The sequence below is a fragment of the Pleurodeles waltl genome, chromosome 7, assembly GCF_031143425.1.
Source record: "Pleurodeles waltl isolate 20211129_DDA chromosome 7, aPleWal1.hap1.20221129, whole genome shotgun sequence".
NCBI lineage: Eukaryota > Metazoa > Chordata > Amphibia > Caudata > Salamandridae > Pleurodeles > Pleurodeles waltl.
Genome location: NC_090446.1, coordinates 1,522,466,780 through 1,522,481,157, shown reverse-complemented (window position 1 = coordinate 1,522,481,157; position 14,378 = coordinate 1,522,466,780). Strand labels below are relative to the sequence as shown.

The following is a 14,378-nucleotide window of genomic DNA, read 5'->3' as shown; positions in this document are numbered from 1 at the left end:
AGGCCTCTGGGATCCATTTTGGGTACCCATGGCCTGGCTTTGGCACAAGATGGATTTCAGCCTTTTGTGTGAGCGGGATGGGGACAGAAGTTACGTGTGTCCAGCAACACGACTGTAGTGGTATTGTTATGGTTTTTATTTTCACAACAAATTAACTCCACACGTGTATTTTAACTGCTCACTCTCCTTCTTTATGTTATGGATTCAGCATCCCGGAGTCTTCACTGCTGGTGTTCTCGGTGAAAAGTAAAGGAGGCAGGTAACTCACCTATTTATTTCAGTTCTGTTCCTTACTTCTCATTGTATTTATATTGTGCAGACATTTCCTTATTGTTAGACCTCACAGCCTTAGGGGGGGTCATTTTGCCTGTGTCCCTCTGTTTTTCTGACACTGTTTTTGCTGGTTTTAGGACTCTGTGCACTTCACCACTGCTAACCAGTGCTAAAGTGCATATGCTCTCTCCCTTAAACATGGTAACACTGATTCATCCCCAATTGCCATATATGACTTAATAAGTCCTTAGTAAAGTGCACTATATGTGCCCAGGGCCTGTAAATTAAATGCTACTACTGGGTCTGCAGCAATAATTGTGCCGCCCACATAAGTAGCCCCTTAACCATGTCTCAGGTCTGCCATTGTAAGGCCTGTGTGTACATTTTCACTACCACTTCAACTTGGCATTCAAAAGTACTTGCCAAGTCTTAAAACTCCCCTTTTTCTACATATAAGTCACCCCCAAGGTAGGCCCTAAGTAACCAATAGGGCAGGGTGGTGAAAGGCAGGACATGTACACATGTTTTATATGTCCTGGTAGTGGAAAAACCCCTAAATTCGTTTCCCACTGCTGTGAGGCCTGTTCCTCTCATAGACTAGCACTAGGGCCGCCCTGATACTTTTTGAGTGGTAGATTCTGATCAGAAAGGGGTAACCAGGTCATTTTTAGTATGGCTAGAATGGTAATAGGAAATCCTGCTTATCGGTGAGGTTGGATTTTATATTACTATTTTAGAAATGCCACTTTTAGAAAGTGAGTCTTTCTCTGCACTTAGAAACCATCAGTGCCTTACAGCCTGTCTCCAATCAACATCTGGGCTGGGCTGGTTGACAGCTCCCTTGTGCATTTCTTCCAGACAGCCACAAACACAGGGCACTTAGTCACACCTGCACTCATCTGCATATTGAATGTGTCTTCCTGGGCTGGGAGGGTGGAAGGCCTGACACTTACATTTCAAAGGCTAGTGGCCTGCCCTCACACAGTGGACTGCCAACCCCTCTACTGGGACCCTGGCAGACAGGATTGCACTGAAAGGGGAACTTCAAAACCACTCTTTAAAGTCTCCCCCACTTAAAAGGCATTTTGGGGTATATAAACTGGGTCTCTGACCCCACCAACTCAGACACTTCTGGACCTACACCTGCACCCTGTCAAAAAGACCTGTCTGGCTGCCCAAAGGACTCATCTGGACTGCTTTGCTGACAAGGACTGCTGCCCTGCTGTTGCCCTGCTGGCCTCTGACTTTGCTGAGAAGGACTCTCCCTTTCCCAAAAGCGCTCTCCAAGGGCTTGGATTGAGCTTGCCTCCTGTTTTCTGAAGTCTCAGGGCCAAAAATACTTCACCACTTCAAATAAATTCCTTGTGTGTCAAAAATCGATGCAGCGCCTGCCGGAAACGAAGCGAAGCCTGCCTTGCGACCAAGGAACGCGGCACAGCCAACTGGAACAACGCAGCCAGACTTTCCAAGTGAAAATTCGATGCATCGCCTGCCTTGCGACGGAAAATTTGATACATCGCCTACCAGATCGACGCAGCGCCTGTGCCTTCTTCCAGCGGGTCAAGGATTTTTCCCCGCATCGTCCCTGGGCATCAAAGTACCCTGCATCACAGTGAGGAACCAAGAATGCACGCTGAAAAATGACGCAAACCCCTTGCAGCATGAAAGAAACAATGCATTGTCTGTGCTGCATCGAAGAAATCAACGTGCCACCTTATTTTTCCACGCATCTCCTTGGCAGTCTCCGTGCGCTGTTATCTTTGATGCATACTAGTTAATTTGTGTAACAAAGAGACAACTGTTTATTTAAAAGTATTAAGACTATTTAAAATCTTGCAAAAGTGATATTTCAACTTGTCCTTATTGGATCTTTGTAGTTTTAACCTTATTTTTTTCAGATAAATATTATCTAGTTTTCTAAACCTGTGTGGTGTATTTCTTTGGTATTTTCACTGTTACTGTATGATTTATTGCACAAATACTTTACAAATTGCCTTCTACGTTAAGCATTACTGCTCAGTGCCAAGCTGCCAGAGGATGGGCACAGGATAATTTGGATTGTGTGTGACTTAACCTGACTAGGTCTGTGGTCCCTACTTGGACAAGGGTGTATACCTTTGCCAACAAGAGACCCCATTTCTAACATTGGTGATCAGCGGTGAGGATAAGACTTGTGTTTGTGCAGCGCCATACAATAGCTACGTGTACACTACCTACCCACTGTTAAAGGTCAATTTGATTTGTTCTCTTTTTGCTGCAAATTCCTCTGCTTGACATTCTTTAATCAGTATCCAATACAACATGTCTCTGGCTGGGTCTCACGGAGGAGCTGGAGAGTTTGACCTAGCCAAGCTGGAGGCGTACACTGCCAGCCACCTGATAGGGCTCTGCACGGGGATGGAAGTATCTACCCTGGGAGCCTCCAGGAAGGAGGAGTACTAAAAGGTGCTGAGGGCCTGGGCAGAAGCCCGTTCACAAGAGGATGTTGAGTTGGGCGAGCAAGTGGATTGCTCTCCTGAGGATTTGCCGACAGTAGAGAAGGGTGAAACCCCTGAATAGGCGCCCCCTGTTAAACCAGGGAGCAGTGTCTTGAGTCATGGCCTGACTGCAGAGGAAAGGAGGGAGGAGAGCGAATTCAGGCTGCAGTTGGCAAGATTAAACATGGAGGCAGAGGAGATGAAAGCTGAGAGAGAAGCCAAACAAGCTGAGGCTGAAAGGGCCTTAGCAGAAAAGAAACCCATCTTGGCTCATGAACTGAGTCTGAAGAGCTGGAGCTCAAGTCTAGGCCGTCTGAGCCCAGCAGTGATGGTGGCAGCATACATACAGCACCCGCTGGAGACAAAAAGGTTTGTATACCCAAGGATGTGGTGCCAAGTTATGTGGTGGGAGACGACAGTGATAAGTGGTTTTCTGCATATGAAGTTGCACTAAGGGCTCATGGGGTCCTGATGAGCAAGGGGGGGGAGGGGGTGCGTGCTTGTGGAAAAACATACCAATACTTGGGAGGGACACACTTTTTACACTAGAGGCTGGGGACCAGACCAAGTATACCCCTATGAAGGTCATTTTGATTGTCAAATTTGGACTGATCCCTGAAAAGTATCGCCAAAGATTCAGGGACAGTAGCAAGCACCCCATCCAAACCTGGATAGAATTTATTGATTTTTTTTTCCCAGTAAGGCACTGAATGGCTGGGTGTGGGGCAGTAAAGTAAATGATTACATGGGTTTGTTCAATCTGATACTGAGAGAGCATATGCTGAGTATTTGCTTTACAGCGTTGCACTGGCACCTAGTTGACAGTAAGCTGACTGAGTCCAGGAAGCTTGCTGAGGAGGCGGATCCCTGGGCTAGCACCAGAGTGTCCAAAAAGGTATCGGGGGGGGGGGTTTGTTGACCATAAGACAGGGAGGTTTGTATCCCAATGCATATATTGCTCTAAGTATAGTCACTCTAAGGGTGACTCCAGATGTGCCAAGAGGGCACAGTCCCCCACCGGAGGGCAGACAGCTGGGTTGGCTAGTGTAGCGCTCGAGGAGGAGGTAGTCCCAGTTAGTTTTGGGGAATAGATAGAGGTGACCCTAGTGTCCCTAGGAGATACAGAAATGGTGCCAAAAGCCCACATGCCTGCAAATACTTCCAGGTATAGGCAGTGGGTCCCCATTAATGGGCAATGGGTGGAGGCTCTGCGTGACACAGGAGCCAGCATGACTACTGTCAAGGGTCAGCTGGTATCAGCATTGCAGGTCCTACCGAACACATTCCACCAAGTTATAGTCGCAGACAATCATGAGAGCCACTGCCCGGTGCCTCTGGTTCCCTTTGAGTTGGGGGTGTGTCTCTGGTACTCTAAAAGTAGCTGTAAGTCCTGCCATGCCTGTAGATTGTTAGGCATTGACCTTAAGCACACTACCTGGAGGGAGGTAGAGCTAAGGTCTCACTTGGAGATGATGGGGTTGCCTGAATGGGTCTGCATGACCACAAGGTCCATGGCTGCCCAGGAGGGAAGTCAAGGGCTTCTGGAGCCAGGAAGAATGGCCCAGACAGCTGCTAAGGAGAGGGGCAAAGGCTGTGGGAAACCAGTCCTAGAAGTTCCCGCGGTGGTTGACGGGGTCCCTGAGGAGGAGGAGGAGGCCAACCGGGGAGGACATTGCTGCTCTAGGAGCCCTACCTGAGCTTGCTGGCTAGTAAGTTGAGGGTGGGCCAGGATAATTTGTATTGTGTGAGACTTACCCTGACTAGAATTGTGGTCCCTACTTGGACAAGTGTGTATACCTCTGCCAACTAGGGACCCTATTTCTAACACTCATGCTCCCGATTAATAGTGCACCCGAGAGTGAAACAGAAGATTTGGGGAATTGTGCACCAAGTAGGTATATTCAGTGTTATTTCTTAGATACTACAGAGGTAACTGAATAGTGCTTCAAGCTTTTTAACACACACTGTTTGTCCACCACCAAGTGTGTACTATCTGGATCGAATAACACGTTTGCTAGAGTTTCTACACTTCTGGCTGCTTCTTACACCCTCTGTGCTTTCTCCCTCTACCTTAGCCCTAAAGTCAGTCATGTACCTGCCAAAGCCACACTCCTCCTAGAAAGTGGCTGGGAGTTTCCGCAGACCAGCAGGTTGCTCTGTCCGTGACACTGGCAGCTCCCACCCCTCGGCCGTACTGCAGTGTTTCCTCTGCTTCTTCAGGCTGCAGGGCTTTCCTGGCTCTTGAGCACTGAACTGCTAATCTGGGTTGCATGGGGTGGCTGCCTTCTCTGGTTCCTATGTTTCGCGCAGCACCTTCTGCTCCTTCACATAGGGATGAGACGCTGTTCAAACATCTCCGGGGGGGTATTTATCCAACGTGCGTCTTCTGGCCACACTTCTCTAATATGTGACTCCAGTGCTGGAGTAATCCCCGCTCCTTCTGATTCCGGAGAGCAAGGTTGAAAGTACCAGGAAGTCTGATAGGCCGGTAGAAAAAAGAGAAGTTCACTGTTGCTTCTGGGAGGGGACCCCGGTGAGTACACCTCCTTGTCATGATGGAGGAGAAGCTATTTTTCCAAACAGCTGAAGTATATTACGGACATTCCGGAGTCTGGAGGGAGGAGACACCGAAGAGAGGGAAGAAGAGACGAGGCTCCTTCAGAAGTTCAGTAAGGCCTTATGTTCAGCAAATAGCTGCTGATTAGTCTTCCCGAAGTAGATGTTGGGGATGAGGGATGAGAGCGCAGATTCTGTTGTGCAAGTTGAAGAGGACGCATTAACTGAGGTCCAGCCTTTTGTCGTTGCCTGACCGCTGACTCAGTGTAGCGGATAACAACCAGGTGCAGAACGCTTACAGCTCTTTGTGCTTCTGTTGTGGGTTTTCAAGACCGTAAACTACCTTGCTGTGAGGCGCATCACTCTACACAATGGCTGAGTTTGGCGGGAGCCTGGAAAGGACACTTGAAACAAGAACAACCCTTAAAGGGTTCTCAAAATGCAGATGGGCGATCCACAGCTTCTGCCTTCTTTCACTATGTAGAAGTGAGGCCCGTTGATTACCTTATTTTTCCGATCCCACGATCCATAGGCCAGGCGTGCTCTGCGATGTATTCAGAGTACTGTTGTGTAACCAGAGTTGATGTCTCCTTGCCGGTCAGCTTTCAAGAATTGATGGACAACACCTGAGTCTATCTCTGACTGGAAGAGCTGTTTTCCTGTTTTGAAGTTCTTAGGATCCTACCTGACTGTTGAAAAAGAGATGCTGCCGACCACCTAGCCGAAGTAGTTTGTGTCCAGAAGTAGTAAGGTGCAGATAGACTTCAGTGTAGGTGGCCCATAAGAAGTGGAAAAATGCTGAGAGCTCTCTGTGTGCTCTGATGTACGTGAGTTTCAGACTCTCAACCTACAGTTTATGGCTAGAAACATTAGGTGTAGTAGGATCTGAGCAGCAGTGCCAAAACTGTCAAGCACAGTATGACCTGAGCCTCTGTGCCAACCCTGAACTTGCTGCAAGATCTGAGCCCGAGGGCAGGATGAAATGGCAGCATAACCTGACCCACATTCGACAGAGTGCTAACATTTTTGGGCCTTGCTACCCAACTGAAGTTGACCTGTGTGCGACTGCATTGTCCAGCGGCCGGCCTGTGCACAGCCACATTGCTAGGATCTCTTTATCCGTAGCTGGGCTTCACTGATCTCAGAACACAGTGTACCTAGCCCTTGAGTGAATTCAGTGTCTCCCAGGACTGCTGGCCCTTCCTGCTAGAAGCCACCCCAGGCATCGAAGGTTGTGGAGCCGCTGTCTCACTGGAGATGCAACTGCATGGAGAGGGCTTTTCGGAAATGTTGGCTCGTGCTATCCCAGAAGCAGGAGAGTGAATGAATGGAGCAGCAGCCGTTCTGTTAGCCAAGTATGCCAACCCCAACGCCGACTTCCGAGCCTGATGTGGTGAGATAAAGAGTGCTGTGAGAGACTGGGTGCACCTCAGCCTTATCTTGCCTAACATTGACCCTGGGAGGGAACTGGCTGGGCCATAAGGAGGGGAGGGAGGGAACCAGACAGGTAGCGGGACACAGCACAACCTCAAGAATCAAGGAAGAACACTAAGTTGCATCCTATTTGTGTTTAGACGTGAAGCATTGAGTTCAGGCGTGCATTACAGTACTTTTATTGTTGAAAGTGAAGCACTTTGTAGAACAATCATTGTTGGGCTCCCTCTCAAAAGGCTACAGAGCAGCAGCTTCTGGACCTAAGCATGGAGGTTGAGACCTTTTACTCCTGATTTCGCGGGGCCTGACCCACTATTGGGCCTGAGCAAATGGGCCAAATACTGCCCCTTCAGCATGTGGCTCTTGGTGGTGGCATCACTTTCAGTGGTATTGTGGGACGAGCAGTCCAAGCCTTCTTAGGGGTGGGGGGGGAGGGGGAGGTGGGTGCAAGGTGTACAGAGTCACACAACTCCAAATACATCCAGACACCCCAATACCCCAATACCCACTGCCAGATACCTGCTTTTCTGCTAGACATATTATTTATTTCTGAACACAAAGTGAAATACAGCACACACAAACAAAATACACCACTACATAAACGCCAGAAATCTTCTGTTATGTTTGTGATGCTTCTCTCAGCTGATTCAGCAACCTTTATGCATGAGACTAACACATGGCAAAACATCCTTAGAAGTCTAGGGCCTGAAACATGGACACCATTGGCTTTGATTTGAGTAAACTCTTAAAAAACATTTGTTTCAATGTGACATTTACCTAAAATCGAGGAGAGCAGCTGACGAATGATGGAGTTGGGACCTTCTTGTACATTCGCCTGGACCTTAGCCCCCTTGGTAAATTATTTATTTGGCAGTGCCCAAAGAAAAATCCCTGAAATATAAAATACATCAAAAAAGTCTATTGAGTACCACAGATGCAAACCATAACCACAGACACCAATGTATACAAACTAACTACATTATCTAAGCATAACACACTTCAGAACACCCCCAGACATGATCATTCATAAGTAGTGTGGAATTAGGATTATGTTTTCATTTTCTTTGTAAAAGTTTTTTCCACTATATTTCAACTTTCAGTTTGCTTCTGGCTTTCTGAAGTCAAAGAATCCATTTCTGCTTTACATACTGAATATAAATGGGTCTAGTTGCAACAAAACTAGGAAGGGGCTGCCCCAGTTAGCAGTCTGCATCTCGGAAAAATATCCTCCCAAATTATACATATTTTGTCACCAGACCATAACCTCAGATAGGTGTTTGTTCTCATATGTCCCAAGTATGTCTATGATCTGACGAGCCTTCCAACTCTTACTAAACACTGGTGATCATTAAATTGTCTAAAAATGATTTTATGCTGGGCCCATCTTGCTTCAGGATCCTATGTTCAGAAAAAGTTTTCTACAAAAGGCCTCCCAAACTTGAACTTTCCCATACACCTGAGACAGTCTTATTCATGCCAGCTAGTCCTCAACAGTTTAATTTAGAAGGAGAACTCGTCCCACCCATAAGATTCAAGGGAATGAGATCTAAATTGACTCAACTCTCTACACTCTGTGTTGTAGAGTGGTTGACGTACAGCTCTTCCTCATAAAGACAGACATGACATCTAGGTGGAGAGAATGAAACAAACTCCATATCTCGATACAGATACTCCCCAATTCCTATTTTCACCCGTGTTGCCCTAAATCGATTCAGATACTCCCCAATTCCTATTTTCATCTGTGGTACCTTAAATCAATATTTCAACAACCAATTTCATAATAAAAAACTTATTACAAATACATTTTCGATGAACCAGAGGGATTCTTCCTTTAACACAATTTGGGCTGAAAGCCTTCTTAAAACAAAGACATATTCTCATACCTTCATTCATCTGAGGCAGTTTTATCAGACCAGATTGGCACATTTCAACTTCCAGACGGGGACAAAACTGATATTTTGAAGAAGAAAAAAAACGAACATAGCCCGAGTCCCTCTAGATTCAAGGGTTTTCCTTCATTGCTAGGCAATCTTCCTTCAGACCCCAAACCTCCATGAAAATGGTGGCATTGGAATAAAAGTGCGAGCATAGATTTGAAAGCAGCGGTAGCTTGGGCATCTGTAAGCTAGCAATGCTGAGTGTACAAGCTAAACGGAATGCCACAGAATGCTGCTTCTGGGGGGTGCAGACCAAGCACACACTTCTCTCCTCTCTTCCCAGCAGCTGGACTGTGGGTGGTACTGGGCTGACACTAACACATCCCTCTGCAATGAACAAATATGTCACTCTCCCCATACAAAGGTGCACTGCATGTTTGAATTAAGGCAGTACATGCCTGTGTACCAGTAGGGATGTGCTGGAATTACCGAGGGTGCACAAATGAGTAATAACCACAAAAGGACACCTTACATTTCAGGTTAAAAGGTTTGTTTTCCATTTAACTCGATTTTTGCATTTAATATAGTCTTTGGCTTTCTATGAAGATGCCTCCATGCATATCAGTAGCGGTCGCATGTCCTGTGTGAATCATAGTCACTTCTGATTTTATTTGCATTTTGTAACCTACTCATGCTCTTCTTTGGTATGAATAAATAAGTAAAAGTTGAAAAATGCAAAGCAGATTCCTGGCAGGGATTAGTTGATCACTTCTGATACCAGGTAGGTAGTGATCTGTCCTTCGTATTTTCATGACCATTTTAAAAAGAGACCCCAAAGTCATGCATGAGCAGCAGCCTAAAGGAGTAGGGGCATATATTATGGGATGGGCAGAACTGGCGTAATTCTGTCTAGCATAATTACTTGTAGTTACTGCAAAGTTTCAGTTATGTGTAATTGTGTGAGAGACATAATCCAGCATTTAGCTCTATTTTCTAAGTGCAAAATGCACTTTCGTGTCCAAAATGGGCCTGAGGATGCAATTTGTGCTAAGAAAATAGCACCAAATGCTACAGGACACGAATATCAGTAGCCAGCAGCCATTCCGTCTTTAAGTTTCCTGTTCATGTGCTCCTGTGGTAGGATTTATGCCCTAAATTGCTCAAACTGGTGTAATTGCATAATTTTGTCACTTTCGTAATTTGTATGTGTGTGGGCGGATGTCGGCTTTCTCACACTTGACTGCAGGATGGGGTGATTGTCAAGCAAGTCTTTCTTGCTGGCAGTCTGCCTAGAGTTGCTAAGATTCCAAGGGGCATGTGCCTGAGCTGGCTTCTGCACCTCCAAAGTAGGTGTGGTGAGGCCTGGCTGTGGCACACAGTGCTCATGGCCATGTATGAATACCAGGCTGTAAGCCAGGCACATCTTATTAGCACTGAGACAAGTCCACTCATGTCACAGATCACATCAGATTGGAAGTTGTACATGAAAAAAAGCAATCAGTACACTAATGAAAATGGGTTTTGGGCATTGCCAGTGCAGTTCACATATAGAAAGCCACTGGCTGGCATATTGGGCTGTCCGTTGTTGCTCCTGACCTCGGTTTGAGAGTCCTCTCTCCCACCTCCAGCGATACTGGAAGTATAAATCGGAGCCAATTAATAAATGCTTTTCTTGCTCCACAGGTCTCATCGTTGTTCTCTCGACCAGACATCTGACCCTGTTTGAGGAGGCACCATGCCGGAAATTTCGATGCCTGCTCCGGTGTGCCTCATCGAGAACACTAAAGAGGGGGAGCTCAAGGTGCGGCAGGAGGCCCTCCAGATCCTTGCTGACATTGGCCAGCCCGTGGTGGTGGTAGCTATTGTTGGACTTTACCGCACTGGCAAATCCTACCTCATGAACAAGCTGGCGGGAAAGAGGACAGGTGAGTGAGCCAGGGAGCGAAGTGATTACCCACATATTCCCTGTGTAGGGTCCACACTGGGAACTTCGAACACCTGATGGGCGAGCTGGTGAATGTGAGTCCATTTACGAACCCCAGGGCACTCTGTGGGTTCTACAGACTGAGGCTGAAGGCATTGCCCTTGTGTTCGCAGCATTTAATGAAGCTTACTCTAGGGATGAAGCAGACCAGCCGGGGCATGGGAAATACCACCTTCAGTTTATCGATCACCATTGCGCCATATTGAACTTCTTAGAGATAAAGATTAGGATGGGTCATACAATTAATTAGCCTTTGACTTCAATTACTAGCGGAAACCTTTACATGGAGTAGCTGACGGTAGCCACCGCTGTCTGTTGATATCATTAATGAATGTCTTGAACCAAGTCCTTTAAATATACAAACTTAATATTAGTTAAGATATACAGGTAGTCAAAGTTGATGAACACTTTTTTGTTTTTGATATCATACTTAATACTTGACGATTAAGACCCTATTCGTCCTCGCCCCAACCATGCATTTATTTGTCTGGACACTTAGTTGTAAAAGTATTACAGATTCCTTTGGAACCTGCACACAACTCATTTTGTTGGTCTTCCAACAGCCCCAATAAGAAAAAAATACAGAATCTCCCTTTTTAAAAAAAAATTCCACTATAATGTCTGTCACTTTTTCCCACTTTAAACAGCTCAAAATGAACCTTGACAGCTGCTATCCTTCTCCCTCCAGTCCCAAGTCAAGTGTAAGAGGGCACAAGATACTTAGGGCCTCATTACGACCCTGGCGGCCGGCGGAACACTGGTGGTAATACCGCCAACACAGTGGCGGTGTTCCGTCAGTGTATTATGACCGTGGCGCATTAGCCATGGCCATACCGCCGGCCCCTCCACTATACTGCCAGGCTTCCGCCGGGCGGTCATAATCCCCAACGCCAGCCTATCCATGGCGGTAAACACCGCCATGGAAAGGCTGGCGGTAAGGGGGACTCGGGGTGCCCCTGGGGGCCCCTGCATTGCCCATGGACTTGGCATGGGCAGTGCAGGGGCCCCCAGGCACAGCCCCGTCGCACATTTCACTGCCCGAATTCAAGGCAGTGAAATGCACGACTGGTGCTGCTGCACCCGCTGCACATCAACATTGCCACTGGCTCTTTTATGAGTCGGCTTCAATGTTGAAGTGACTTTTCCGCTGGGCCAGCAGACGGAAACGCTGTTATTTATGTGAAGCAAATTGTACAAATTTATCCATGTAAAGTAATAGTCTCACATGACTCAGTTCCATTTCAAATGTGTCACAGAGTAGCAAAGATGCTGTCTTCTAGCATCATGAAGAAAGGATACATCCCAGACTGGTAAAATGCTGTCTGCTGCCATTCTGAAGAAAGGATCCATACCATGCTTTGTTCTGTCATCATGAAGAAAGGATGTATCCCAGACTGGTCTAAAGGACACAAAGTTAACTCTTGTACACATTAATCTTTCTTTATCTGTGCCCAATTCTTGAAGTTAACTTATATTATGTTGTTTATATATTGGACCACATGCCATCCTTGGCCCCATAAATTATGCCAAGTAAATCCTTTTAGTGGTCATGCTTGTTATTGGTGTAGAAAACGCCACAAGGGAAGTTCTTGATTAGCGGAACCAAGGAGGGAAAACTTAGGTGAAATGTCTCTAAAATGTATCAGAAGTGACCAACTTTGTGGTAGTATTAATACTAAAAGACACAAATGGAAACTGAATAGCCCCGGCTTTGTGGGACAGCAGAGCTGTAGTAAGGGAACCCCCACTTTAAGACCGCTCCTGTATTTTGAAAGCTGAAGCTGTGGGACCTCTTTGATTGGCTGTAACCCGGGTATTCTAATGTTTAGCAGGATCCACTCTGAAGACTAACCCAGTCTCTGCTTTAATTTAAGCCAGGTGCCACCAGCAGAAGGATTAAGCACCTACTCACCTTCACCCTAGCTGAAGACGGATACTGGAGAATCCCAGGGCGTCCGTAGATTTAAATACAAGTGTCGGGCTTCCAGCCAGCCAGTGTTGAACCAGCAGGATCCAACTTCTGCAGCAGAGCTGTAAATGTGGCTGGGCACTTAGTGTAGTTGACGATGATGAAAAACTTTAATTCAGCCTTTGGCGTGTCATGCCTGATTCTGTGGATAAACACTGTGTGTTCTCTGATCTTGGTAGAAAATGTACTTTTACTATAGAATTCCTGGACAGAGGGTCCAGTCTCCAGAGAGACCTTTAGTGACTGCTTTTATGAACTTTTACTAAACATTTCTTACAGAAAGGCTGAAATCTAGACCATTCAGAGTGCAACGCTCTCCCCCAGTAAGCAGGAAATAGACTGACATCTTGAGTATTCGGAGGCCAACTTACTCTAACAATAACCAGGAAGTAGAGGATAGAGAATGCACAGTTATATTATTTTGTTTCAATCTTTGTTTTTTTTAGACCTGAGTGTACCACGAGATTCAGTTATATCTTGCCTGGACCTAAGGCTTTGAACAAATCTGTTCTCGTATTTTCAGCAGAGCTTCCAGCTGAACTTGCGTAAAGAGATCTGCTTTCCTTTTTTGTTTTTTTAAATTCCTTTTCTTCATGTCCTGGGGTGCGCTACTCCTCCTCCAAGGGACCACTGTGGGCAACACTATATGCCAGGCTTGGGCAGTCATTTCACTGGTCAGTAATTAGAAAGGTCAAGGCTGCTTTAAGTCCACCTCTGCCCCATCAGAAAGCAACACACCTTCTTGGCTCACACACGACCTTGGAAAAACGAATGTAAGTTCATTGATCGGGGCTAGGGTTCACAGGCTAGTTTTGTTACCGCTGAGTCCCCCAAGATGCAAGACCACTAGGACATGATTGTTAAAGACGCGCAAAAGATCAGTGAAATTGTTATTTTAGTATTTATAAACATTTATTAAACAAAACATTTTGGGGCAGCTGGTCATTTAAAAGTTGGACTTGGGGCCAGATGGATCATGCATTTTTGCGACCGCAAAAGGACCAGTCAGGCCGTTTGTGATCGCAAAAATGCATTTTGGTGTTTATGGATTCCAATTTGCGATTCGGTACTTTGTTACTGAATCGCAAATTGGAATTGCGACTACATACCGATTCGGTATTAGGAAGGGGCGTGTCAAGTGATATGTAGAAATGTTTTGTGACCGAAATGCGGTCGCAAAACATTTGCATTTTACCAACTACTTCAAGTAGGTGGTGACCCATTCGCTAACGGGAAGAGGTCCTCAAGGCACCCCTTCCCCTATCTGAATGGTAGCAAAATCATTTTTTAAGAGCAGGCAGTCGTCTAAAGGACCACTGCCTACTCTTCAAAAATTAACAGAAAACTTTTCATTTTTCTTTTTTAAACACATCCCGTTTTCCTGTAAGGAAAACGGGCTGTATTTAAACAAAAAAAATATGCTTTATTTAAAAGCAATCACAGACATGGTGGCATGGTGGTCTGCAGAGTGATTATAGCCATTCAAAATTGGTCGCAAATTGCGACCTACCTCATGAATATTAATGAGGTAGGTCGATTTGTGAGCCATTGGGAATTGTCAAATGAAACTCCTGGAGTTTCATACATTCAAATAGCGATTACATATTTGCGATTCACAGATAATCGCAATTAGGTAATCACTATTTGGTAAAATGACACATCTGGCCATTAATTTCTCTCTCTTCCTCTCTCTGTCTCTTCTCAAACTCACCGCTCTTCCCCCATCGGAGACCCTTGCCAGCTGAATGGTATTTACACATTATCTCTTCTCACAGCAGGTTTCCAAAGTTTACTCAAGCCACCCAATA

The 14,378-nt window shown here is 45.9% G+C and overlaps 1 protein-coding gene across 6 annotated transcripts in view; it reads left to right on the top strand.

Moving 5' to 3' along the window:
• The window catches only part of LOC138246637 (guanylate-binding protein 1-like), a 58,473-nt gene that overhangs the window by 5,605 nt on the left and 38,490 nt on the right, over positions 1-14,378 (top strand). For 4 of the 6 annotated variants that reach the window (XM_069201352.1, XM_069201351.1, XM_069201353.1 and 1 more), the window contains exons 2-3: positions 209-259; positions 10,301-10,542. In XM_069201352.1, the coding sequence (XP_069057453.1) occupies positions 10,353-10,542 (190 nt within the window). In that variant the 5' untranslated portion in view covers positions 209-259; positions 10,301-10,352. The remainder of the gene's footprint in view (positions 1-208; positions 260-10,300; positions 10,543-14,378) is intronic. The other 2 variants (XM_069201355.1, XM_069201356.1) reach the window with 2 other exon arrangements.